This window comes from Corvus cornix, chromosome 6 (genome assembly GCF_000738735.6).
Source record: "Corvus cornix cornix isolate S_Up_H32 chromosome 6, ASM73873v5, whole genome shotgun sequence".
In the NCBI taxonomy this organism is placed as follows: Eukaryota; Metazoa; Chordata; class Aves; order Passeriformes; family Corvidae; genus Corvus; species Corvus cornix.
The window spans coordinates 15,923,213-15,950,644 of NC_046336.1; the positions used below are offsets into that span (position 1 = coordinate 15,923,213).

At 46.4% G+C, this 27,432-nt stretch overlaps 2 protein-coding genes across 7 annotated transcripts in view; both read left to right on the plus strand.

Annotated features, from left to right (window-relative positions):
* The window catches only part of EXOC6 (exocyst complex component 6), an 86,423-nt gene extending 70,714 nt beyond the window's left edge, over positions 1-15,709 (plus strand). For all 6 annotated transcript variants that reach the window (XM_039553662.1, XM_039553661.1, XM_039553663.1 and 3 more), the window contains 3 exons: positions 13,572-13,684; positions 14,107-14,118; positions 14,571-15,709. In XM_039553662.1, the coding sequence (XP_039409596.1) occupies positions 13,572-13,684; positions 14,107-14,118; positions 14,571-14,703 (258 nt within the window). In that variant the 3' untranslated portion in view covers positions 14,704-15,709. The remainder of the gene's footprint in view (positions 1-13,571; positions 13,685-14,106; positions 14,119-14,570) is intronic.
* A 711-nt stretch (positions 15,710-16,420) lies between these two features.
* Positions 16,421-23,916, plus strand: LOC104697915 (cytochrome P450 26C1). The gene is given in 7 exon segments (XM_039554483.1): positions 16,421-16,612; positions 16,688-16,912; positions 17,042-17,317; positions 18,951-19,106; positions 22,686-23,192; positions 23,470-23,551; positions 23,554-23,916. Coding segments are annotated over 7 exon segments (1,716 nt in total). The 3' UTR covers positions 23,832-23,916.
* Positions 23,917-27,432: the final 3,516 nt, after the last annotated feature.

Here is a 27,432-nt window from a genome sequence, read left to right on the forward strand (position 1 = left end):
TTAAAAGACCCCACAATTACGAAAAGTGTGAATAATAATAATAAAGAATAATAAAGAGTGAATAATAGCAGAAATGAAAAAAAGAGAAAAAAGTCAAAATATGAGTAAATGGAAGCACTTGATGATGGGGAGAAAAGAAGAACATAAAAATACAGGATGAGGGGGAAAAAATATTGAAAGTCAGTTTGTGTCTGTAAATATACTTTATTGTTCTTACCCTTTTCTTTTTGTGTTTATCATTTTCCATGGTTTATGGTGAGACCATTAAGAGCATTTCTTTTTTAAACAGTAGAAATTTGAAGAGATGTTTTTATCCAAAGAAAAGAAAGGACTTTCAGTACACAGTTAATGGTATATAAAATCCATGAAACCATCAGGTTGCCTCATTCCCAAGGAGAACTCAAGCTTTCCCGGTTTCAGTAGTGTGCCTCCAGGAAATCGTCCAGGAGGACACATAATTAGCCCACACTCTTCCAGAGTGCACAGTGTAACATGATGCAGTTAAACCAGAAGACAGTTTGCATCTTTTGACCCTGTGTCAAATGTGTCAGTTGAGTAGCTTACCTGAGATCTGTAAGACAGCGTAGGCCATCAGATGTTTTCCCATAGAAAGGAACATGCAGTAGGACACACACACACATAAACACAATTTTGAAACCTGACTTATTTTCAAAGTAACAGAAAAAGTGGCCTTTGTAAGTGGCACAACTCAGTGCTTTCAGATTCTTTCGTTTTGCCAGTCTGAAGTTTAAATAAAAATGTTTGCCCTTGCTTAGGATGTATGAGAAGGACATTGAAAGTGGCTCTTTCACTTTAGGCACTATCAAGATATTGAGTCCTCCGGAAGGGTGAATTTGATACTATCATTCCAATGCACGTCCAGATGATAGTTCTGGGAATGGTAAAATGTTTAGTATAGTGTCTACTTCTTGCATTTATTGCCATGCAGAATAGTCCAAAAAGTTTACAGTGAAACAGAATAATGTTGAATAACTCCTAGACAGAAATGCCATGGTAAGTGTGTGCGGTGGGGTGGTGGTGGTTTGCGTGTGTCAGGGTGTGGTGTGTGTAGGGGGAACTTGTGTAAGTGGTAGAAAAGGCACAAGCTGAAAACTCAAATGACAGTGTAAAACGGCCCTCATAGCTTAATTAAATAAAACAAATAATGTGATTTAAACTTCTTTGAGTTAAAATTACTTTAATAAGGGTGTTAATTACTAGAGGATTAACACTGCTTACATGTGATAATAGATCTGGTCAGTCAATAAAGGGTGAGAATAATGTTCATTTAAGAAGCAAAAGAATCTAGCACAGGATTACTCACTAGAAAGGGATAACATTTCAAAGTGGCAAGTAAAATCAGGGGAAGATGTTTTCAAATTGCAGGAGGCATTAGAGGCTGAATCTTGCCATCATTAGTCAGCAAAAGTTCCATGTGTACTGGGATCTGTTGGAGCTAAAATATGAAGAGTAATTATTGCAAATGACATATAACAGAATTTGGAATTACTCAATTTTCCAGGGAAATCATAAGAAGTAATTTTTCAGATAAAACATTTAAAGAAAATACTGTCTATAGAAGTGAGGAGAAAAGGTGTAATCTAAAGGGAAAAGACCAGCTTCCAAGGAGAGTAATTTCTTGAAGATGTATTTCTTAGAAAAGAAATTGTATTGGATTATTGCCTTTAAGCAAAAAGGAGTTTTTCCTAATATGTTTGCAAACAAGAGCCAGAGGAGAAAGATCTTTTGCAAAAACCGTATAAAAAAAGGAAATTCTGAGATATCCAGGTTGCAACTTGCTGGGCTTGGAAGCCTTTGTTAAACCAAGTTATCTAGACAACAGGTTAACAAAACAAAGCCAGGATTTTATATGAGCTGTAGTATTTGCTAAAATATTTTTAGAGTCATTTGATAGATACAGATTGATACAGATTAGATATATATATATATATAGATATTAGATATAAATATGGAAGTAAATGTCTTCTTGTAGCTGAAGAGGAAGGTGAAGGTTGTCCAAGAAAGAATATGAAAGTTTTTTCCTAGTGATTTTGGCTTTCCTTTTAACTTGTCTCTATTTACATTCCTGAGCTACTGATTGTGGAATTCCTTGTCCAGTGGTTCTCAGGTCTAGAATAGCTTTCCCTAAGGGATGTAACTTCATCTGCTATAAAGGGTGGTTATGCAGCCGTTCTCTGAGTGCACTACTTTGGAAGAAATAACTATCTGTTTACAGTAAACTTACAATGGCCACATCTGTAAGTGTCTGTGCTTTATGGATTGCACTGGATTTTTGTTTCTGGATGCGAACAAACTTATGCTGGTCTGTGGCCTGTTATGTCTTGAATTTCAGTGGCTTTTCACATATTCTAACTCAGCACCCAAGATCAGCTGAGATACTTTATTGAGCACTTGCTGTATCTGGTTCCTGCAGAAGCTTTTCAGAGAGACACCTTGTATATGAAATTCTAAGTGTTTTGATGGCCACCTAAGAGAAGAATCTGGTGCACTGTGGCCATAATTTTTTTATTTTAGATGTGCAGCTTTTGACAAATGCACAGATCCTAAAAGAAACCAAGCCAAAAAAAAGTTTTAAATTTAAAAATAATTACTCTGTTGTGTTGAAACAAACTATTTCCCCTTACCTGCTGTAGAACCTCAGGTTATCTCAGTGGAAATGATGTGATTCATAGTACACACTACAGATCATGGACTTCTGTGGAGACCAATTGCTGCAGATTCAAGAGGTGGTCATAAACCTTACAGACCTGATGTATATCCTCCTGTTGAGTCAATCTGTGTAGCAATCTAATTTCAGCACATTTCATAGATGTAATTTTCTCAGGTGTTTTTGTTCAAGTCAGAATATGACAAGAAAAGATTGGAAAGTTAGGAGAGGGAAATGCTCCATTCACTGAATCCCTAGTTCTCAGCAGTGCCTGGGCTGGCAGCATCCTGGGTCTGTTCTTGAGCTGCAACTTCACACAAAGAGCTGAAGTCTTTGCCTCCTCTGTAAGCACGAAGCTGATGCCATGGAGCTGTGCCATGCTCACTTGTCTTCCCATAGGCATCAGTTTGCATTTGTGTGCCAGGGCTGCGTATCTAAAACTCCTTCCTTCAATCCTAGAAGTAACCGGACTGAAATTTAAACTTGGAGTTGTAATTATACTTGGACAGACCACTGCAGGTGATTAGTTCTAGGGTACAGCAACCTGACTGTCTAGATTAGATGTGTGTGTATACAAGGACAGTTTGGGGTAGTTAAAACCAGCATTTGTCAGATAATGACTTCTTGTGATATGGTATGTATATATAAACTTGTAAGACTGCAGGCATCTGGAGTTACTCTTACGGGTAGTGCTAAATATTAAGTGTGACAGATGGGACAAGAGTGTTCAATTTCAGAACACAGTATGGAAGTTGAAGTGAATATGTTTTGTGTTTGAATTTTATTCTAGTTACACCAAATGAGATTATTTTAAATTAGACCCACCTCTAAACCAGAGAAAGTGGTTAAAATTTAACTTCAGATTTTGAACTTCTTGAAGATGTTTTTATAGTGAATCATCTCGGATGGATTTTTACAGGAAGGATTGAGACAAATGATACCGTTTTAATCCCTGAGAAACGTATTTTCGGATGCTGTGCCTCATCATGTGCTATTTATGGCATTATTTCATAGATGAGTGAATAGTTTAAAGCAAACCTGTGTAAGTTTAGTGCAAGTAAAAAAGAAGTGCCTATAGAAAATAAAAAACTAAATAAACTAAACTGTAAAATTCCTTTTTGGTAGATGTCAATATTAAGTACTACTGGCAAACCTGTGTTTAAAAAAACAATCACAAGCTGAGTGAAAATGCCAGCTGAGATTTAACTGTGCTATATTAAATGTTTCGTAATTTTAACAGTTGAAATTGTGTTTTCAAAGTGTCTCATTCAGGTGAGAGGCAGATGGGCCATTTTGAGGGGCTGCACTTGTCACCCCTGCATGCTGTTTGAGCGAGTACACCTCTGCGTCAGGAGCTCAAAACCAGAAAAAATGGTGAATGACCTGACCATTGCATAATCCACAGTTTTTAATCCACACGAATTTTGCCATCGACATAGTTTTATGCTTTGTCTAAAGGGACTTTGTGTACGGACTAACACGCTTGACAGGAGCAATTTGGCCCGAGCCCGTGCCCTCTGGAGCCTGACTGTCTGCCAGGCTCCTGCTTTTCAAACTCTTCCCTGTTTCTAGACTCAAAAGACGGTTCTTTTGCTACTAGTCCAGTTTATTCTTTAATGATGAAGAACAACACACTTCATAATAAACATTTTCACTGTAATTAAACAAATCTTCTTTGAAGAGGTATTACTTGTTGCTATACTGTGTATTTCATAGGACCTAGCTATTTATATTTGTCTCAGAAACTACTTTTCTGTGTCTTCAGATGTTACATCTTGGGCTGCTTGAAGTTTTAATGGGATTTGTAAAAATTATACATTGTGAGTGTTTTTCTGGTTATGGTAACAGCAAAAAGCTTGTTCATGTGACTTCAACAGCAAGTGTTTTATTTTTTAGGCAGGCCTAAGTTCATTTGAAGTGCCAAAGGAAAAAAAAAATTATTTTGACATGTTCATGAATGTAACAAGACCAGACATCTCTCAAAGTATACCACAAGGTCCAGATTTTAGGAAAGAATTCTGCCCTTTGCAAGGATTTTTTTTCTTAAAAAAGATATATGAATACAAGTAACTTCTGTTTTTTTCTTAGCGTAGCAACAAATCCCAATGGTTCACCTGTCATTACATTATACATTGTGCATATATGAATGTGTTGAAGATTGTATCCCAACATTCAAGAATAGTGACAGATACAATTTCACTTATAAATTCGAAACAGATGGTAACATTTAAATACAAAATTGTTTCATTCTTGTGAACATTTCAATGTCCTAAATTTAGAAACAATTTCTAAATGCATGGTTCTTAAAAGAAGAAGGTGCGTTTTAATGCAGTGGCTTAAAAACTGAAAGACACTGCCTTTCTAACACAGACTATCCTTCCTTTGAAAATCCAGGGCTCAGTTTTCAAAGCATTGTCTAGGAATTTAGCCTGCGACCCCCATTGACACTAATGGGAATTGCATAGCTAAGTCCCCATAACATCACTTTGAACATCCATTTGTCGTACCAATTCAGAAAAAGGGTAGCATAAACTACAGGGAGACATTCACAGATCAAGAGATCGATGTACACTTTGAAATACAAGACCAATGTGCGTTATTCCAGTTATGTGATCAATAGGGGGGATTTTAAAATTCACAAAATTAATCACCAGGTCTAAATAAAATATTTTGGCAAGTGGCAGGCAGACTTTCTAACCAGGCTAACAAGATGTTTATCAGCAGTAATGAACACCTACTGATTAAGGGATAATTGTGTTTGGTTGGTAGGGTGTTATTCTACACTTAGCAAGCTCGGTCTTTTTTTCTTTCAAGCTGGACTTAGGTATCTATATTTTAAGTAGTTCTGTTGTTCCTTTGCAACCAAGAAATGTTCAGAGTAAACAAGGCTTGTCCTTGTCCAGTCCTGATTCTTATCCTGGTCCTTTATGTTGTTTTTTTTCCAATTTAGTAAGTGCTTTCATGGTGTGCATGCTTTAATTAACAGGAGCATAACTTGGTGAATAATGATGGTATTATCTTCATGGTCATGCATACAGTTTTTGTTGGAAATAAGTGTATACCTGTGTAACATATATTCATGTATACTTGTGAATGAAACCTAAGCAAAGATTTTAAAAGTGGTGTTGTTGTTGTGTAGCTGTGTAGCTGTGTTACTGCAGTGCCTATGAGTCCCGGTCATGGACCACGGCCCCATTATGCTGGGCAGAATATAAATAAGTGTTTTAACAAAAGAAAGACAGTGCTGCCTCAGAGTTCCCAAAGCAATGAGATTATAGCTCCACTGAAAGGTTAACGTTATGTCAGAGATTATGAAACAGCAACGATTCTGGTTGACAGGCTTCCTTTTGGGTTGTGAAACCCATTTGTCCTTCTGAATACAAGGTAGGGTGGATTGGTACAGTGTGAGCTCCTAGGAGTAGGAAATGTTGAGGACTGGAACATTTGTGAGTGGCTTTTGTGAGTTTACTGTGTTTAAAATAAAAAAGTCCCCTTCATGTTTGGTGCTTTTTAGCTCCAAACCCCAATAAAAGTAGTAATAATTGAAATATCAATGTGTTTGCTATTTCTTTATCTTAGTGACTTAAATGATACATAGCTAGCAACAGTCTTTTATTTTGTAGGTCAAAAGCCACGCATCCTCAAGGAAAAAATTGTAATGTTACTTGTGTATTCTTTCCTAAGAAAAGGTCGGGTGTAGCTTGCAGTTGTATATGCTTGGCACTGTTCATTTCCCAGAAGAGTTCACTGTATTCTAGGCTTTGGGGTTTTTTTAATTAAAGAGGTCAAAATCCATTATATCAAAATTTCAAAGAATTTACCAATTAGCTGTAGTCTGTGATGCCCAGCAGGTGGCTTTTATACTATTAAAGGGAGATTGTTTCCATCTCTGATCAAAGCAAAAGCAAAACAAAAGAAAATATAGAATATTTTGCTGTACACAGTGCAAACCACATGCAGTGTAAATTATGTGAAAACTGTACGTGAGAGACTGTTCAGTCATCCCACTTCAAGAAAAAGTTCTATGTATTTTCACGCTGGTCCTCACGAGGATTTTAATGGTAATGTCTAAGTCTGTTTAGATTACTGATTAGCTGCGAAGGTTAGACAGCTTGCTATTTCCTAAAATGAGGACTTTAGCATTTTTCTTATTTAAAAGTAAAAGTGAAAACGCACAATTAAGTAGATAATGAATTTAGTACGAGTGAAATTAGAAAAAGCTGAGTGTGCTGGAATGTTTCAAGATGCAAAAAAATTCCAATTTGCACTTTTCAATGAATCTAAACTTCCCCGATTTTTGCCTACTTAAAAGAATGTTTGTGACCTTTTGACCCTTTTGTTATCCCTTACTCAGAAAGGCCTTTATTCTGTAAGACTTAGGTATAAAAAAATAAAAAGAGTGTTAATGGCATAACAGTCGTTTCTGATCACCCTGTGCAAGATGTTTATGCAAAGTGTCAATAGAAGCAATTGGCCTAACAGTGTGACAACCTGCTTTGCTTGGAAATGGGCTAATCTCCTGTTTGGGTTATCCAGAGGTCAGGTAAGGATTTCTTTTTTCACACTCCCCGTAGCGCATGGGTACATAACCTGCAAACACTACAGGGCAGAAATCAGAAGCAATTGAGCCCAAGGATGCCACAAAGCATTTTTATTTAATCCTGACCCGTTTGCTTTTCCTGATTTTTTTTCCCCTCTGCCTTCTTTTAGTTTTTCCCTTCCTGGTCCCATCCCAGAGAGTCTGCTTGAGCGTATAACACATAATGAAGACAGGGACTCTACCAATTTCATTATCTGCTGCTTCACTGTGTTGGTTTTTTTCTTTCTTTTTTTTTTTTTTTTTTTTCCAAACAGGCATCATCCCACTCTTTTTTGAAGTTCACGTGGAAACCTACTTTAAATCTCAGTTTTTGAGGGCTGCCCCTGTTGCCCTGTCACAGCAGGCTGGAACTCAATAAGAGCTCAGGCAAGCGTATCGGGCCGGGCAATGGGCCTTGGCGGGCTGCACGCTGTGAACTCCTGCCTCACTGAATCAGCTTCTGTGTGTTTTTATAACTGCCTTTTTTTTCCCTGTTAATTATGCCCCAAGGCTGTGGAAAGACAGCATTTATCTGTTTCAACAGACTAAGCAGCAAGTGTTCTGACATGTTTATCAGGCAAATTGTACCTGACAAAAGGTAATTACACATGCAATCAAGTCCAGAAGTAACTGGGTGATTAGGGGTTAATAAACTATTTAGCATAAGAAATATTCAGCTTGTGAGCAAGGGGAGTGGGCCAGAACTGACATAACTGACAGTGATATGTTAAAGAATTACTTTTCTTTGGATGGAATATTTGACTTTACTGAAAGGTAAGAAGGATATTAAGCGTACAACTCCTCAGTTTTATCTCCAGCTCCTGAATCACTGGTGCCTTTTGTACAACCAAAGGTCTTTGCTGGTGCTCGTGCTACTTTAGAAGAGATAATTGCACCATTCCAACTTGCACTTAGCTACCTTGATAATTTACAATTAGGATTTTTGTAGTATAACCAGCACAGTTGCTCTTGTCTAATGGACACTGCCCCCATTTCCATCTGCAAAGCTCGTGTCTCCTCCTTCTGTTGCTGTGTTCACTCTGTGCATAGCAAGTTCCCAAAGTTGCGTTCTCTTCCAAGATTATTCCTGACAGTTGCCCAAAAGTAAAAAGGCAAGGGCATCTGTATGATATCTGAGGATGTGACAAGAGGCTCAAATGGCATTGAAAGGGCCGGATGGTCGATTCCAGCAGTTCCCAGTGCACAAAATTCTCACATAATTACAAGATGGCCTAAATACAGGACTATGGCTGAGCTGCTCTGAACTTTAGGTAATACAATGCAAAGCTCTAGTGAGCAATGATGAACAGTAATTTCTAACCAAACACAGCCATGTCACCTAGATACTGGGAAAACACTTTAACTTTGAGGAATGGGTACAAGTACCCTATTTGAAATCAGAATTCTGTCTCTAAAATTTTAAGATCTTTTCCCCTCATAGCATCAATATTGTAATGTTTTGTGTTAACTGATCCTGTTAGCTAGCAAGGTCTTACAGTAGGAGCTCTTTTAACCAAAACATAATTTGGTATCTTTTAAAATAAAAGTCTTCTAATTAAAAATAGCAGTGTTATCTGTATAATGTCAGAATGTCCTATAAACTCTTACATAAGTACATATAAACACCTTTTCCAAGTGGTGTTTATTTTTATAGAGAGACCTAATGTTAGACATAAAAGGCATTTAGAAAATACCTGCACATGAAGGGAAAATTACGAAATCATAGCTCTGTAGGGCATAATTCAAAATAAAAGTGCAGAACAGCAACCAGAGGCTTTAGTTACCTATAACGTTAGAAGTATATATGTGACTAATAATGTAATGGTTTGGGAAAGCAACGCTGTTGCACATACAATAAAAGAAACATGCTGCCCTCTGGTCATCAGCCCTGATGGTTCCAAGATGTTGGATAAAGGCTCCCCTTCTATCACACCTTTAGAAAAGGCAAAATCATTTAAATAAGGTGGAAGTGTATACTGTATCTTGTAAATGTAAGTAAGTGGACAATATATAGGATGTTCTATGTGGTGTACTGGAAAGGCTAAAGCTTGTTATTTTTTTTTTTGTTTCCTTGTTCTTTTTTTGTTGTTGTTTTTTTTTGTAATGACTCAGACACTTCTCTGCAAATTGTTCCTACTCAGAAAGGAATAATTGCTCTTTGCTCCTAGGGAAGCATATTCTGCTTCATTATAAAATACTCAGGTATAGTATTGTCTGTCTGAGCTTATTCTTATTTTTCATGCTTGTTATGGGATAAAGAGCACAGCAGTACCATTGTTCTTGGGTAGCAGAGTATGTATATTTAGTTTATTTGGTGCTTCACAGTGTTTTGGCTGCATAAGCTGGTTCTGACTGAACACCCCTGGGTGGCTCCTTAGGTAGGGCTGAGGAGCTTTCTAACAGCCCAAATGGGCTGCACTGCCTCCAGACTCCGAGTAGAGGGTGACTGCCTTTCTGTCTGAAGTTTTTTCCATACATGTTAACTTTGGAAAGATGCATGTGCAGAATAAACATTTTTCCTATTGTAATTTCAAGGCAAGAAATCACATTCTAACCTCGAAGGAGTTGCAGCCGGTAGCACCAGTATGATGTTATACACTCTGTGGCCTTTGAGCCTGGGAAATACTTATTGCTAGGACCTACTCTTTGCCTGTATTTATCTTTTGACAGTGTATGCCAGTATGGACCACTCCTTGCTAGAAAATACACCTCATTTTCAGTTATTGTCTCAGTAATAGTTAAAGCTTTAATAGATGAAGTAGTAGTAGGGAAATGTTGCTTTAACTTGGCCTTTAATAATTCTGATCTTAGGTGCTGCAGTAAAAACTACTGTCACAGAACCAGGAAATTGTCCTGTGCTTCATGTATATCATGTGCCTGTGGCCAAGACAGTCCTACTTTTTCTATATCAGGGAGAGGAATTAAAATGCTTAATTTAAATAGGGCACACATTTGTGTAGCAAAAGATGGCATAAATCAGAAAGGAACAGGGCAGCAGAAATTGAAACAGATTGGTGAGTCAACACCTCTGCATTGTTGCTGCAGGAGTGAAGGTGAATTTGGCGTTGTGTTGTGCTCAAGTGAAGCTTTGCATGAGTGGATTGAAGTTATTTCCCACCACCCATGTGGTGGTCCTGGGGCCAGTGAGTCATTTCTGCTAGACCGTCCTCCCTGCCACTGACTGCTCACCAACCTGCTCCCCTCACAAAGTGCCTGCATGGGCTGTACATCCGCCAAGCCTGGGTGCCAGGGCAGATGCAGGTGATAGGAATGGCCAGGAAACAGATCCCAAGAGCTGCACACCAGGCAGCTCCTGCCCACCCACAGCATGCAGTATGTGCTGTCAAAGCCCACTGCACACAGCAATATGCCACAGTGCAGAACTGCAGCTGTGATGGGGTCAAAATGCACAATGCGTAATTGTTCACAGCAGCAGTCTGGTCTCCAGCAGTGTCTGCAGCTCCCTGCCACATTTAATCCAGAGCCTAGCACATGATTGTCACACTGCAGCCCCTGAACAGATGCATAGAAGGAGGGAAGGGGGCTGTGACTGAGTGGCATGTGTCATTTGATTGCATGTCTGAGCCTTTGAGCTACCTGCCACATGTCATGACAGCTGCTTGAACTTAAGAGATTTATTAGCATGAGGTTGGTTGCGTGCAGCCCTTTGACCAAGCATGGAGCAGGGAAGAAGCTCTGGGTACATCCCCCTTGCAAATAGTGTCTCTTGAGGTGTTCATTCTTTAGAGCCAGGACTGTCTTGGAGTACACAGAATATGCTTCATGTTTTGTGTGACTTTTTTTTACCTCATGTTGAAAAACAACAGACTTCATGGTCTGTTTAGAGCCCTACATGCTTGCCTGTGTTTGGCCAGGTGACAAATGAGGTGTAATCTTCCAGCCGTCACTGTGACTGAGATTTCCCAGAGCCATGGCACCATCAGACAGTTGAGTCAACCACTGAAAGCATGGTATGGAACTCACTCATGCAGTATTGTCAGGGAAGTTTCTCTGAACTTGTCAGCACTGTAATTGTGTCAGTCATCAATGGCTTTGGGCCACATGTTGCTTACAGGATACCTTTCGATACCTTTGGCCCATATGAGCTTCAGGGTTGTTTAGGATTTACCCAGAATCCTTAATTTCAGTGTTACAGTAGGGATAAGAAATGAAATCTTTCACCTCTGACTCACTGCATGCAACTGCAGGAGCATTGGTCCATCATTAGGGACCATGTCCCATGTGGAGCACATGACAAGTAGCACTGTAAGTAGCAGAAAGTTATCAATGACCAGATTATATAGTTTGGGTTCCTGTCAGCTTTATCCTCACAGCTTGTCTTGTGCATCTGCCTGTCCTATCTTTCTACTCTTTTAGTTGGGCTTTAAAATGCCTCTATGAGGACTGGGCACTACTAACTGTGTAACACAGGTAATAACAAGTGATAAATAACATGCAGCAGCAACTGAGGCTGTGGGTTTTACAAATGATACTAATTTCTGAGTTACCAAGCCTTCCCAAGTCTGTTTGCTTAGTGACTAAAGGCATGTTCTCTGCAGCTCAGTAAAATTGGTGGTGTCCATCTTGAGAAAGGGCTTTGTGGGAAAGAACTGTTTGAATTTGACCTTTGTAGTTATCACGGATATCTGGTCAGCAAAGAATGAAATAGCCTCCTTGGGTTTTAGATCCTTTCACCCCTGTGAGATAGGGAAATGTAAAATGTAGGTGTCATTGAGGTTTGTAAGGGTCCCTGGAACTCTTTGGGATGACAGAGCAGTAGGTGTGTCAGAGGTCCATTATAATGCCAGGAAATGTTGCTACCTAGTCCTAAAAGACTACACTACAAATAAGGAAGGAGTAATTAATTAGAAAATTATATATTTAAATTAGACACTTTATTTGAAAGTAACATAAGAAAGTGATTTGGAACTGGAAAAATTTGCAAAAAAGAGGCATAGAAATTTGAAGCTGGGAAGACTGGGTGTATGCTTTTATTCTGTAAATAAATTGGTGTTATGATTTTGGGCATGAGCATTAGAGCATTACTGGACAGCTCTGACAGTTTATCAGGCTGAAAAATTTGAGTAAGGCAAGGTTCTCTGAGGTGCAGTCCCTTCTCTTAGTGTAGCCTGAGAAGTCAGAGGAGTGGGCACCTGCTGCAGCTCTGCCTGCAGGAGCAGGGGCTGCTACTGTTGTGCCCCAGCTGTAACAGCTCTGGTCTGGCTTAGCAGAAGTGAACAGAATTTTTAAATGAACAGGGTTCTTCCTTGAATTAGCAAAATGGTGCGACTTGCAGTAGTCTGTTACATTTTTTTCAGTGGTTTTGTTGCACAAAATCCTGTTCCAGCCCATCTTTCCAGCATTACTGATTCAGCTGGTCTCCAGGCAAGCAGGGCTCTAGGTTACACTGAGGACCCAGCTCAGCGGAGCAGCCACAGGCACTGTGCGCTGGGGCAAAGTGTTGTTAATGGTTCCCAATGCTTATTTTAACAGTAGGTTTGGCTAACACAGGACAGCCTGAGAACAAGCCCTTGTTAGCCCTCAGCAGCAGGACAAGGCCAGGCACCAGACGCAGGGGGAAGCAGCTGGGGCGCCCCGCCATTGACGTCAATGGCACTGGGGCCCGCCGGCCTGCAGGTAGCCGTGGGAAAGGCATCCCCGAGCGGGACTGCCTGTGCCCTGGCCCCTGGCAGCCTGGGCAGGGTGCCCAGCGGTGGCTGGCCTGCACCCCGTGATGGTGGAGGGGGAATTAGGCTTTGAGGGCTGTGAGGGTGCTGGCTGCTGAAGGTTCGGCATTGCGTCTGATTGTAAAAGCAGGCTGGTTTTTTGTTGAACAGCAGCTCTGAGATCATGAGTCAAAGGCCTGATTTGAAACTGCAGCCAGGCATGGGACTGTGCTTGGAGACTTTCTGTTCCTCCATTGAAGTGTTTGGGTTTGTTTGGGCCAGAAGTGTGCCCGGGGCTTGGTGCTGAGTTTCAGAGATCAGTCACAATGGAGAGTGCGGCAGGAGGTGTTTAATTCACTTAGTTGAGACTACCTGAGCCTCTGGTTTTAATTACTGTGAGGAGCAGCAGACTCGAGCATCCCTGTCTTGCTCCCCACGGTAAAGCAAGTTCCCGAACACCAAAGCGTGAATCCATTAGCATCCCCTCCTGGGGCTGAACCTGCACAGCCACCTCCCTGCACACGGAGGGAAGTGAGAGTGGTTAAAGAAAGAAATGGGCAGGTGAATGGGGGCTGTTGGCTGGGCTCGGCGAGGGGCTGCGCCCGGCCTCTCTCTGCAGAGCCGCCCCGCGCTCCCTCACCCGCCTCTTCCTCCGCAGCTCCTGGACCTCTTCATGGTGTGGGACTGGTCCACCTACCTGGCTGACTACGGGCAGGCCACCTCCAAGTACCTGCGGGTCAACCCCAGCACGGCCCTCACGCTCCTGGAGAAGTAAGTGCCGGGGCCGGAGCTGCAGGCGCGGGGATGCAAAGCAGCGCCGGAGCCGGAGCTGGAGCCGGAGCCGGAGCCGCCCTGCCAGGAGCGGCGGCGGCCGGAGCCCGCAGCGGGTCGGTGTCCCGGGGCCGAGAGCCGCGCGGGATGGCGGCGGGGCCGGGGCCGCGGGAGCAGCCAGCGGCTGCCCGAATCGCCGCTCTGGGGAAAGGGAACGCTGAGATTTGGCCGTGGTGAAGCCGGGGCGAGCATTTCGGCCGGCCTGACGGGCGGGCTGGGAGGGCAGGGTGAGCAGGGCGCGTTACCGGCAGTCCGGTACCAACCTGCTTGTAAAAGCCGCATCGAAACACGTTGCCGTTTAAAGACGCTTTCTAACAGTGTTTTCTCTCCTCTCCTGCCTGCGATGAAAATGTCTTTTGCAGAGTTCACAGAGGGTACGTATCGCCTGTATTGTTACAAAATATTGTTTCTGCAACTTACTTAATTTCCCGAATTTCGTTTTTAAATCCTTTGGTACGGGAAATCGGAGATATAGATGCCCGTTATTGATGGTGAACAAAACTCACCCATTTGCCGAGTCTGAATTTGCCATGGAAGCAGATGATACTAACGGGTTTTCTGACTTGCTTCTCTCCTAAGGCAATTGGTAGGATCAGGGGTCCTGCTGAAGGGGTATTTGCTTAATACTTACAGGTTATTTGTGAAGTAATACTTGTTAAAATGAGTTCTGCACTGCAGAAGTTTAATTTAAGAACACATAGTGAACAGGTTCTTATTAGCAGAAAGATCAAAAGAGGAACAGTAGTAAACCGATTTAAATAGTCGGATTTTTCCTTTTCAAATTATGTTTCTAATATGTTTGTCATTTGCTTTTTTATTTCTCTAGAATGAAAGACTCCAGCAAAAAGAACAACATTTTTGCTCAGTTCAGGAAGAATGACCGTGACAAGCAGAAGCTAATAGAGACTGTAGTAAAGCAACTTAGGAGTTTAGTGAATGGTATGTCCCAGCATACATAGGCCTCTTAAATTGACAGTATCTCATCACACCAAGAGGTGTTTCTTAGCCACTATTTCTAGTAAGCAAATAGTGATACCAGTTATGACTTTTGTTTGACTGAGAAAAGCAAAAATGCAGTAGATGGATTGTACATGGAGACTTCAACAAAAAATTCTTTGTACGTATTTTTAATGGATCGACTACTATTTTGTATATTGTAAACAAATGGTGAAAAATGAGATTGTACAATAAAAACCAGCGCAATCATATTGTACATGGAACAGCTGAACTGTAAATATGTTATTTAAATATCTGCAGATATGGTGTCCAAAATTTTGCTCTGAGTAGGAATTATTTGAGAAATGATCCCTTAGTTGCTGTTTTCTGGTTGAATCCTAATTTAATGTTTTTAAGCATTGAGATACTTGTGTTTCAGATGCCACCTCTTGTTTTCCTGCATTAAATGTATATTAGCCTTAAAGTGATTGGACATAATTTTGTATTCCAGGTTTTGTAGTCTGGAGGTATGAAAAAGTCTTCTGATTTTTAGTACGTTTGAAAACTACCTGAGAACTAGACTTGATACCTATTTAGCATTAGGACTTAGAGGCTTTGTTCTCCAAAAGGGTATAATCTTGAGGTTGTGAATGTAAAGAACCATTTGAGTTCTTTATAATGTGACGTTTTGTTTTGTTTCGTTTTGGTTTTGTTCCTCAGGGTTACTATTTCTGACTGTACTTTTGTAAGATCTTGGGTTCTTTATCCCAGGTTGCAGTAAGGAATAGGTTTGCCGCTGTTGGTTTTGTGCCGCATCTGTTTGTTAGTTTGCGCTTTCTCGCGCCAGCCCCATCCCAGCGATTAGCATTTTGTCCCACTACCAGTCTCTTTGCACTGTCCCCTCCTGGCTATTTTAGGCACTAAGAGAATGTTTAACAAATACAAACCAAATGGAACGTGTGAAAATAATGTACATTTTCGCTGTATTTTTAAGTTATTGACGGTCTAAATACAGTAATATAAACCTCACCCGTACTCCTGTTTAATTTCACACACCGAAACACACCTCGGAGCCGGTTTCGCGGGACCTGTGCAGGTCCCAACTCATTGGTGATTTACCCCCGGGGAAGGCGGCCGGGGCTCCGCGGGGCCCCGACGGCGGGGTGCGGGCCAGGAGCACTGCAGGATCGCCTCGCCTGCCGCTGCAGGCCGGAAAGCCGGGGGCGGTGGGGCCTGCGGAGCGGGGCTGGGGCGCTCCCTGGTCGGGGGAGCCCGGCACGGAACTCGCTACCTGGGCAGGCTGGCCCGAGGGTGCGCCGGGAACTCCCGGCGGGGCGGAGAGGGTACCGCGCTCCCAAAGGCGGCCGTCCCGCCTACGGCTGGTCGCCCCGAGGGGCTGGGCGGGGGCGGGAGCGGGGCCCGGGCCCCCAGCCCCGGGGGCTGCCCCACCGCGGCCCTGAGCCCCTCGGCTGGTGGCCCCGGCCCTCCCGCGCCAATTACCGCACTTGGCCGCGCTGCTTAAATATGCAGCGGATACGTCATCTCCGAAGGTGGATCGGGCGTAAGTGGCCAATATCTATATAAATGTGGCCGAGGGGCGAACCGGCAGCAGGAGGCGAGCGGGGCTGGGCGGGCAGCAGCCGGCAGGGCCCGTCGCGCAGCGCCCGGAGCCGAGTCGCGGGGCGCCGGCCCCCCGCGCCTGACAGCCGCCGCCCGCCCCGTCCCCGCCGCCGGAGGAGGATGCCGGCCGGGCTCTCCTGGCCAGAGGCGGCGGCGCTGGCGCTGCTGGCCCCGGCTCTGCTGGTCGCCCTGTCCCGGCACCTGTGGGCGCTGCGCTGGAGCCTCAGCCGGGACCGCTCCAGCGCCCTGCCCCTGCCCAAGGGCTCCATGGGCTGGCCCTTCTTCGGGGAGACTCTGCACTGGCTGCTCCAGGTAAGGCGCCGGGGGACGGGGCGGGGTGGGAAGGGGCTGGCAGAAGCCACGGGCTGACCCGCAACTCGTCCCCAGGGCTCCCGCTTCCACAGCTCCCGGCGGGAGATGTACGGAAACGTTTTCAAGACCCACCTCCTGGGCCGGCCGGTGGTGCGGGTGACAGGCGCTGAGAACATCCGCAAGATCCTGCTGGGCGAGCACACGATGGTCAGCACACAGTGGCCCCAAAGCACCCAGATCATCCTGGGCTCCCATACTCTGCTCAGCTCCATTGGTGACCTGCACCGCCAGCGCCGCAAGGTGAGCCTCGTGGCCACCCCAACAGGGCACACAGCCCAGGTGGCACCTCGGGCCCAGGCCTGGGCCTCGGTGGCATGTGTGCTCCCACTGCTTTAACTACCTGCCTCTCTTCCCCCCTTCTCCTCTTAGATCCTGGCCAGAGTCTTCAGCCGTGCCGCCCTGGAGAGCTACCTGCCACGGATCCAGAAGGTTGTGAGCTGGGAGCTGCGGGGCTGGTGCATGGAGCCAGGCTCTATTGCAGTTTATTCCTCCACTAAAACCTTAACTTTCCGCATTGCAGCTCGGATTCTGCTGGGGCTCCACCTGGAGGAAAAGCAGTTCAAGGATCTGGCCAAAACTTTTGAACAGCTGGTGGAGAACCTCTTCTCCCTGCCCCTCAACATACCCTTCAGTGGGCTGCGCAAGGTACTGCCACCTGCACTGCTCCCTCTGCCCGGGGGCAGGGCCTGGGCCCTGGCAGCACAGACCCCCCCTGTCCCTAGGCCCACCAAGGGGCACTTCTGATGGACCAGGACATCTGCAATGTCCCATTCTAGGTCTCAGAGCTTGGTGTCTTACCTACCCCAGCCGTTTCCCCTTCTCTCTGCACTTCTCAGCTGCTCCCAGTTGGCTTTCAGCACCTCTGGGCGCTGGCTCCAGCTCATTGTACAGCATGGGGCTCCTCTTCTCCCTCATCCCGTATGTTGCCTCTGGTGAGTCCATCATGTCTGGGCCTGTCCCATCTCATCCCACCTGGACTCATGTCAGCCCATGGCAGAGGGGTCTGTGGGCATAAGCACAAAGACAGATGGGCACAAAACACCTCAGGTTAGCATCCCTGTGCAAGTCAGGCAGGCTGAGGACTTAAGACCCTCTTACAGGTTCTCAGTCCCTTGTAGTCCAGCAGTACAGAGACGACCCGGGGAGAGGGACAGTCTTCTCTGCCTCTTCCAACCTGCAGTTTCTTCCCTGCTGCTCTGCCCCTCTTTGTCTGCCTCTCCACACTCCTGCTCCAGTTGTAGGTCCTGTGTACCATTCTTCCTCTCACATTCTTTCCTCCTCTGGCTTTGTGTTGTCCACCCTTACCACAGCTTAAGTCTCCTGTTCATTTTAGCCAGGTCTTCCCTCATCTCTTTTCCACTGTGAGCTCTGCCCCATTGGATCACCTTACCCAGCCAGTCCCAGCTCTCCCCCAGCCTCCCTGCTACTCTTCATCAAAGCTCTTGTTTCCCCTGTCCAGTTTCCCTTTGCAGGTTGTTACCAGTGTGAGCTGTCACCCCTCCTTCCCTATCCCTCCCTACTCTCTCTCAGGTCAGACAAAGCCTGTCTGGCCCCAGACCAACATCTTCAACTTGCCTTTAGGTCTCCTTGTCTTTCTCCTCGCTCCCTGCTGTGTTAACTTTGTCCAAGCCTTCCCACCTCAAATCTAAGCCTCTGTTATCTTCTTCCCAACATCTGGTCATGGCCATTTTTTAATTTCAAACTTGTGGTCTTTCTGACTTTTGCAAGAGACATTTTTATAGAGAGTCGTACACTCTGTGACTCTGCAAAGAGATTGCTGATCGCTTGACTTGCTGAGATCTTAAGTGAATGTTTTGCTGCACTGGAGTGCAGCACACCTGAAGATGAGCTGGCTGTGATTAATGTGTCTTTATCCACTATACCCTTGTAAAACCATTTGTGCCTTGCTGTCTGAAGTCAGTTTTATTAAGTTACTTTTTCTTGTCCCTTGGGATAAGCTTCTTTTGGACCTGACACAACTGTGGGTTTGCTCAGTGCAGATGACCTGAACATGGTAGCGTGGATTTACTGCTGTCTTTTCCTCCCAGAGAGTTTCTTGGGAGTCTTTGCATTTGATTCACAACAGCAAGGCAACAGAATGTGCAACATTTCCCCCCAAACTGCTGCCTCTTACAAGGCTCTGGGGCTGGGCAACAGATTAAACAGTTCTTGCTGTTACAGGTCCTGGGATTAAGGATTGCTACACTTGGGTTTCCCTGGTCTCTCTAGAGAGGGGGCAGGTCCTAAGGTTCTCCTCAGCTGTGTCTGCCTCTCGCAGGGAATCAAAGCACGGGACACACTACATAAGTTTATGGAGAAAGCTATACAGGAGAAACTGCAGAGAAACAACCCAGAAGACCACAGCGATGCTCTGGATTTCATAATGAACAGTGCCAAGGAGCATGGCAAAGAACTCACCATGCAGGAGCTAAAGGTAAGGAGAACCTCTGCCTTGCAGTGCCCCTCCTGACTTGATGGCTGTTTGAGAGGCATGGGCTGAGGGCCAGGAGGAGGCTCGTATGGGGACCCACCACCACCTGCTGGCTCCTGCCCTTCTCTTACTCACATGAGGACACCAGCTCCTGCACAGGCGAGGGAGCCTGCACTTGGCACACTCTTGTGGTCATGTGTCTCTTAAAGGGACCCCTTTAAAAGGGAATAAATGCCCCTTCTACCTTTCCTCTTCATGGGTACCACCTTCAGCCTGATGTAGGATACTGGTAGGGTTATGTGGCTGCATTAAGGCTCTGCACGTCTGTGCAGTCAGTAACCTCCAGGACACTCTCTTGGAAATACTTAGAGCTACTTGTGTGCTCCTCAAACACAGCCCAGCACCCAGCCTAGGGCAGGGTGTAGATCATGTCACTGGAGTGCTCAGGGCTGTGAGTCCAGAAATCTCTGAGATCATAAATCAGAATGGGTCCAGGGATGGAACGATGGATTCCAGGTCATTCCCTATCACCTCCTCATTAATCAGATCATGTAGCTTGTGGATTGCCATGGTGGAATATGATGTATGACAGTGACTTAGGGATGAACCCAGTAGTCCTTACTGAACCAAAACCACCAAGGGAATGTGAAGAGTATTTTGCCAAAGATCTTGGGAAAAAATTGTCATTAGTACTGCATCATTCATAGTTCCAGCTCACTTGGTATCAGTGAATGATAGATGACATTGCATTTATATAACAAGTTTTGAAGCAGTTTTGCATGGATACAGCAGCTGGATATGGTTTTAAAGTATCTTAACATAGTTTAAAGGTAGTTTTACTGTTCATTTAAGCATTTCAGGAAAACTATCCAAAGACTAATGTTTTATAAATATTTTGTAAAAATGCAATCTCTAAATCTAAAATATTTGAAAAACTTTGAGCAACTAGTAGATATAATTAGAGTCAGTATATATTCCTAAACAAATTTTATTATAATTATTTATTATTTATTTTAACAGTGTGTTACTATAATGTAATTTTTACAAATAATTGACAGATTCAAAATGTGATTAAGATTAATTAATCTCTGTTAGTATTCACATGAATATTGCTCAAGAATAATTTCACCATCTCTCACCATGTCCCTAGCTCTGACCACAAATAGAATAAGGGGATTTTAAATGTAACATGGACTGTGTGACATCACAGCAACCTTGGGCCAGCTGATTCAAATTATAATACACTCATATGCTGTACCTTTCTGTACCTTCATGGTTAGAAAATCTCTGTATTTAACAAAATTACTTGAAAACTGAACTGCCTATGCTTGCAATTATGGGAATATTCTCCACTCTAATAAAACCATAGCAGAGCTCTCATTTAATGAAATGGTGTAATTGGATAAAAAGTCCAAATCTGTCTCAGAATTTTGGATATATCTGTCTTTGAGAGACCTTCCAGACACTGTCACACACTAGTTACTAATCTGCTTTTTGTTCAAATGGTCTGGAAAGACAGTTTTCCCAGAAATTTTCCTAAATACACTGTGATTTGTACTGCTGCCATGAACTTACCAGGACCCTTGAAATGTAAAGGTCATTAAAAAGATACTGCTTTGCCAAAAATACTGTTTTAAAATATTTAAAACCTTGAAAAGAGTAAAAAAACCCATCCTGCATAATGCTGTATAATATATGTGTATATATGTATATTATATACATATATTATAAATATGCATATATATGTATATTATATATGTATAATATATAATAACACTGGCTGGATGTAATGCTGCCTGTTCTGCCTCCCAGGACAGGGAGCTGGGCTGTAGCACAGGGACAGTACTGGTGAAGCTTGGGAATATCCTGTGTTCCAGTTACTGTTTCTGTTGGCCTTGTAGAAACAGGGAGGGAAAGTTGTGACAGCAGCTGTGACACAACTTCTGCAGCAGCACTGTCAGAGGTTGATGCAAAGAGCATAAGGGCTGTTATTTCAAACCTAAGAGCTTGCCCTAAATTCCTTGCATGCTATTGAAATGTCTTGGGGTTTAATTGCATGTGGTGGAATGGAGAGGTTTCTTTTCATCTGGATCTGCTACCTTGTGAATGTAAAAATTCCTGCTAATGCCTGCAGGAGGTGTGATAGGGGTTGACAGGAATCTGTTGTTCCAGGGGTCTTATTTCAGCTGAAAGATGCCCTTGAGAGCTGCACTTTGGCAAAAGCATCTAGTCCAGTCGATATATGGCACTAGGGATGGTAGCAAAGAGCCATCTTTGTTACAGTATCCTTAAATTTATCAGACTTGAATTCAAGACTTCTATTCAAGACCTTCAGTCTTCAAGTGTTTTTCTCGGTGTTTGTGGCTTCACCTCTCTAGAATCGATTGTATCAGAACAATTTAAAGTCCAGACCCAGTCATGTGAAAGGACTCTGTGTCCCTGGGGGATTTTGGTCCTCTTTGCCCCTGGGCTGGGGCAATTAGTGCTCTGTAGTACCAGTCAGGTCCCAACCCTCCCAGGGGTGCAGCTCCTGGTACTCCTCCCTTTGACTTCTCCCTGGCTTTTGTCTCTCAGCCTCTGGCCTCAGCACTCCCAGCCTTGTGCTGTGGAGCCACTGGCACCTTCAGATGGTGCTGTAGGTTTGAGCATTACATTTGCTGTCAGAGATGTGACAGGCCATGAACCAGCTCTGGGCAACCCTTAACTTTTGGAAAACCATTTGGAAAAGTTGATCAGAGGGTACTGTAAACAGCCCACAGAAACCTGGCATGTGCTGTGCCGTATAGACCCTGCAGACAGTTCCACAGAGGCTGGGAGGCTGCAAAGGGACCCCTGAATTTGGATAAGGCACATACTACAGATTTGAGTGTGCTGTGGTCCATGTATCTGGGCTGGTTAACTTCCTGACTGGTTGTGGATACATCTGCTTGTGGGAACACTGCTGTGCTTCAGATCGTACAGCTTGAAAAGCGAAGCAAGTCCTTTGCCTGATGTGTGCTCCCTGCTGGCTACAGCACTTCCCAGGCTGACCTGCTCTAGCAGAGAGGCCTTCATGCTTGAATCCCCTCCCAGATAAGATAAATCATAACTGGAGATGGATCAAATGCAACCCATTTTAGCTGCCAGCACATTTTTTGTGCATAAATTTGTGCATAAGATTTTTGTGCATAAACACAGCCATATCCACTGCCTGGGCAGAAAAGTAAAAGCTGGAAGCAAAGGGGAATTGGCAGATGAAGATAAAAAGCATAATGCTTGAAATGGACTTCACTCAACGTGCTATAATTCACGTTAAAATGCTGCTCTAAAACAGGTAAATATTTTGAGGAAAGCTCGGAAGAGCGGGATTGGAGGTGATGTGTACTCATCCCAGCTGTGGTTCTGCATCAGTCACTTGGCAAGTGGTTGTCCAGTTCATACAGAAATGCTTTAGTCCCTGCCAACCCAGGATGGGTGCAGGTTTGGGGAGAGCAGAGTGGGGGCCCTCTGCACAGTAGCAAAACCTGCAAAAGGTGAGAACAGTCTGAAACACAATCACTTTAAAATGTTATTCAAACTTGTCATTTTTCATTCCTCTCCCAGGAATCAGCAATTGAGCTCATATTTGCTGCTTTTTTCACCACGGCTAGTGCTAGCACCTCTCTGATCCTCCTGCTACTGAAGCACCCCTCAGTGATTGAAAAAATAAGGCAGGAGCTGATGTCCCATGAGTTGTACCATCAATGTGAGTGCTGCCCTGCAGGATCCTGCCTGGACACCCTGACTGTCCAGAGCAGGGACAGAGAGAAACCACTTTTCCACTCCATGGCCAAAGATGTTCACAAGGACCAGAGCCAGCCCCCAGCCCCATTGGAGGAAGATTCCCTCCAGCCCAGTGCCCTGATGGAGCCCACTGTCCCCCAGAGCAACCCCTGCACTGGCCCCCAGCTCCCGGTGCCAAAAGGGCAAAGCTGTCACTGCACCTCAGACATCAGCCTGGAGAAGCTGAGCCGCCTGCGCTACCTGGACTGTGTGATTAAGGAGGTGCTGCGGGTGCTGCCCCCAGTCTCCGGAGGCTACAGGACGGCACTGCAGACTTTTGAGCTCGATGTAAGTAAGTGCCTTGCACTCTGGCAGGCTGCTCGAGAGCTGCTGCCTGCAGTTGTGTGCAAGCACCCTGTGTCCAGCACAGTGGTGGGACTTGGCAGTGTACCTTAAGGGGAAGTGTCACCCAGCAACCTCTGTGGGTCCCAGCTGGGCTGGGGAGAAAAGGAACTGCAGAGCAGGTGGGGCAGTGCAGTGGGGCTGTCCCCAGGTACCCTCTGCTCACCCTCCAGCAGCACAGGTGTGTAACAGTCCTCTCCTCCCTCTTCTCTCCCCTCCCCAGGGCTACCAGATCCCCAAAGGCTGGAGCGTCATGTACAGCATCCGTGACACGCATGAGACAGCTGCTGTCTACCAGACCCCCCCAGCAGCTTTGACCCAGACCGCTTCGGTGCCAGCCGGCCAGAGGCTGCAGGCCGCTTCCACTACATTCCCTTTGGCGGCGGGGCACGGAGCTGCATCGGGAAGGAGCTGGCACAGGCCATCCTCAAGCTGCTGGCCATTGAGCTGGTCAGCACGGCCCGCTGGGAGCTGGCCACCCCTGGCTACCCCACCATGCAGACCGTGCCCATCGTGCACCCTGTCGATGATGGGCTGCAGCTCTACTTCCACCCCTTGCAGCCCCTCCATGGCCATGAGGCCTGAGCCAGGGGTATGCTGCTCCCCTCAGCCCTGGAGCCGATGCCCCTCCACAGCTGCTGGGAGCAGGTCTCTGCTGCCCCAGGCTGAGTGTGCTACTGGGTCACTGCAGAACAAACCCCAGAGGTCTTTCTATTTTTCCCCTCCTGGTGTACAGGCTGGTAGGGTGTGCAGCATCCTGGAGTAGGGTGTCCTGCAGAGTCCCACTCCTGAGCACTGGGGTGAACCTCAGCCCCAGGCTGGGGGCAAAACCCACTGAAGCTGCTGGCAGGGTGCATATACCATGGGGGCTCAGTCAGGCCCTGCCCCATACAGGCCCCCAGCTACCAGGGATGGGGAGCAAAACTTCCAGACCCACAGCTAGGGCTCCCAGGGTTATCTCCTGTAGGTGTGTTATAGGAGAGGCAGGACAAGCCTCCTGCACATTGTAGCTTTTTAGATGCAAAAAGAGGGAAGGTGGGGGGGCTCTGCAGGAAAATACAACCCAGAGCTGCCCAATCTACGGCATCAACTCTAGCTAGAATAATAGGGTGTAAAGTGGTTTTTATTGTAAATATTTAATCTCATTCATGCACTTCCTATTAGAGCTGGCACAAACGTAACTCTCATTCACTCACTAGTAGTAGCTGTGCATGTTGTGCTTGAGCACTGTGCTGCTGCTTGGGGTCTGCCATGAAGCCCCCTCTGGGGTTCCCCCAGGATATGCTCCCCAGCCACCGCCTGCTCATGGGATTGGACAGAAGCAGGGGAGGGGGCTTTGGGGAGCAAATGTCTAGAAAGCAGACGTTTATGAATATGTCTGATTTGTGGTAGAAAGTCACTTGTTCCTGATGATGCTGTTCACATTGTGGAGGGGATATTTGCAAGGTGACACAGGCCCTGTGGTAACTGGCTGGCTGGCCAGACTGACTGTGTCACCTCTGTCAGCCCAGCTCTGCCAGGCAAAGTGTCAGGACAGCAACTCCATGGGTCCATCCAGGGGGTGGTACCTGAGGCTAAATTTGGATGCTGAGGGCACCCTTTTAGGTGGCTTTTGAGTACTCCCACGGGGTATTTCTCTCCCATGAAAATAAAATGAAGTGAGTCCTGTTGTTTGTGTACTGAGAACAGAGCGGGGCCCAGGTCCTTGATCCACAACAATGTGTTTTCTTTCAGCTTTATTTCTACTCCCCACTGTCATGCATCCTGTGTGAATGCAGTGGGAAAATAATCCTCCTTGTCCCTACAGAGCATGCGATGCCTGGTGGTTTCGTGTGCTCTGTGTGAAGAACCAGCTTGACCTGTAAGGGCCAAAACATGGCAAAAAGACGGTGTCCCTTTGGAAAGGCTCTGGGGAGCTCTCCAGTCTCCTGAAACTCTGTCATCATCCTGCTTCAGTGTTACAGATGACCTTGCCCTGGCCAATCCCCCTTGCCTGTCCGTGTTGGGGCACTGCAGCGGGGCGTGTGCTGGCGTTAGCTGTCAGAGGGCTGTGCAGTGACCACCACGCTACTTCGGGCAGAAACCTAGCTCCCAAATGTGACAGGTCAAATCTGGAAGAGGTTGAACTGCAGGGCTGAGATTAAGTGCTATTGGCAAGTCGACTCTGTAGTGAACCAGAGCCTCTGGCCCTCCTGACCTTGTCCTGAAAGGTGAGTCTTTTTGCCTATCAGAGGTGAAATCAGTAGATGGTGGCTGCAAGTGGCAATGACTAACTTTAATTAGCAGGAGCTACTGGCTGGCTGAGACCGCAGGCGATTCAGGGTCTCACTGCGGGCAGGGCTTGGGCAGGGCTGGGTCTACAGCGTCCAGCACCCGGTGCAGGAAGGTCGGGGCTCCTCCAGCAGTGCACTTAAAAATTGCCCTGACTGCTAACGAGCCCGCTGAAAAATGTAACATGAATCTAGTTAAAAAAAAAAAATTAAAAAAAAAAGAAAAAAAGAAACGGATAAACTGATTTTGTTTTCAGATAAACACGAGCATTTACAAATGAAGTGTAATAATTGTTGCTTGTAATCAAAGTTTGTTCATATTAGGCTGTTAATTTCTTGACCCCCTTCCAAGATGTTTTTAATTATCCCTTTCACTCTTTACCATTTGATTTCTTTTCAAGCCGATGGCTGGGGAATACACAGCTGGGGAGATAATAAAGCCTTCCTGTGGCAATTATCGGTGCTCAGGCCACCGTATCTCGTTATTTTGATAGACAGTGAACTTGGCGCGGTTGCCGGCCGGGTTCACGCAGATGTCACGGTCCGTGCTGTAGGTCACAAGCAGGTCAGCGCCCGGCAAGAGGAGAGCGCCGGGTCAGGGCGCGGCCGCCGCTCCCGGCCAGCACCGGCCGGGCCCGCCGCGAACCCCGAGGGGCTACCGCCTCCGGGGCCTGGAGAGTACCCTCCGGGGGGGGTTCCCTCCTGGGCAAGGGGCTGCGGAGGCGGGCAGCCCCGCTTCGGCAAGGCATCGTAAGAGGAGGGCGGGTCTCGTGTGATGCGTTGATTGTTAGAAAAATAATAATTAAAAGTGACATCTCTCTCCCCTACACAGACACGCACACACAAAACTTCCAGCGTTTATTGAGCTTGTCTGGGAACAAGAAAGCAAAAGTAACAGGGAGGGAAGAGATAAAAACCGTAAAGAAAAAAAGTGTATTGGCAGCAGCTGTGGCCGGCGGAGAGCTCCACGGCCCCGCAGCCGCCGTCCGCGCCGGGCGCCCCTTCCCCAGCGGCCGGCGGCTCCTCCGCCGGTACCCAGCAGCAGCCCCATCCAGCGCAGCCCTCCCGCAGCCCCGCTCCCACCGCGCTCCTCCTGCCCGGAGCCGCCGCTGACGCCCGGAGCGCAGCGCCGGTGCCCGCCCGCCGGTGCCAGCACGGAGCCCCTCTGCGCCGCGGCTGCAGGCGAGGTGCCCCGCCGTGCCAAGCGCCTCTTCCCGACCCGCGGCAGCCCCGACGGGATGCCGAAGAGCCTCAGGAGAGGGCAGGCAGTGGATCCCGGGGAGAGAATCTGGGCACGGCGGGTCTGGTGTTTCCTTTCCGCGCTCACCTCCTTTTCCCTCGGTGACCTGCGCTTGAACCTGCATCGGGAGGCTAAGACGGACTGCTGCCGGGGGCTCCTTCCTCCGTGCCCGGCAGAAATACAAGCCGTGCCTTTCGAGGTGAACCAGGGGACAGCGGAGGCTCCTCCGCCAACACGCCAGCACAGCTGCAGCTCTGCTCAGGGGGTCTCCGGGCAGCCCCAGCACGGGGGACCGTCCGCTCTGGCCGCCTCACGGTTCCGGCCCGGCGTCTCCCGGGTCCGGCCGCTACCTCGCCGTTCCCAGCCGACGACGGCGGCGGGCGGGCGAAGGAACTCCGCAGAGCGCATCGGCGCCGGGCGGTAGCGCCGCGGGGTAGGTGTCGCCGGGCCGCCGGGTGCCGGCGCGGGAATTTCTCGGGGCGACCGCTGGTCTCTAACGAGCATCGGCGATAAATCCGAGGAGAGGAGGCGGTGGCGGCCGACCACCGGCTGTCAGCTGTCGGCGGCGTCCCGCAGCCCACTCGCCGAGCGCGGTGCAGGGTCAGCGAGCCCGGGGCTTCTGCCGCCGCCCCTGACAGCACCTTTCCTTCCCCGGCAGCGGTCTGTGGTGGACAGG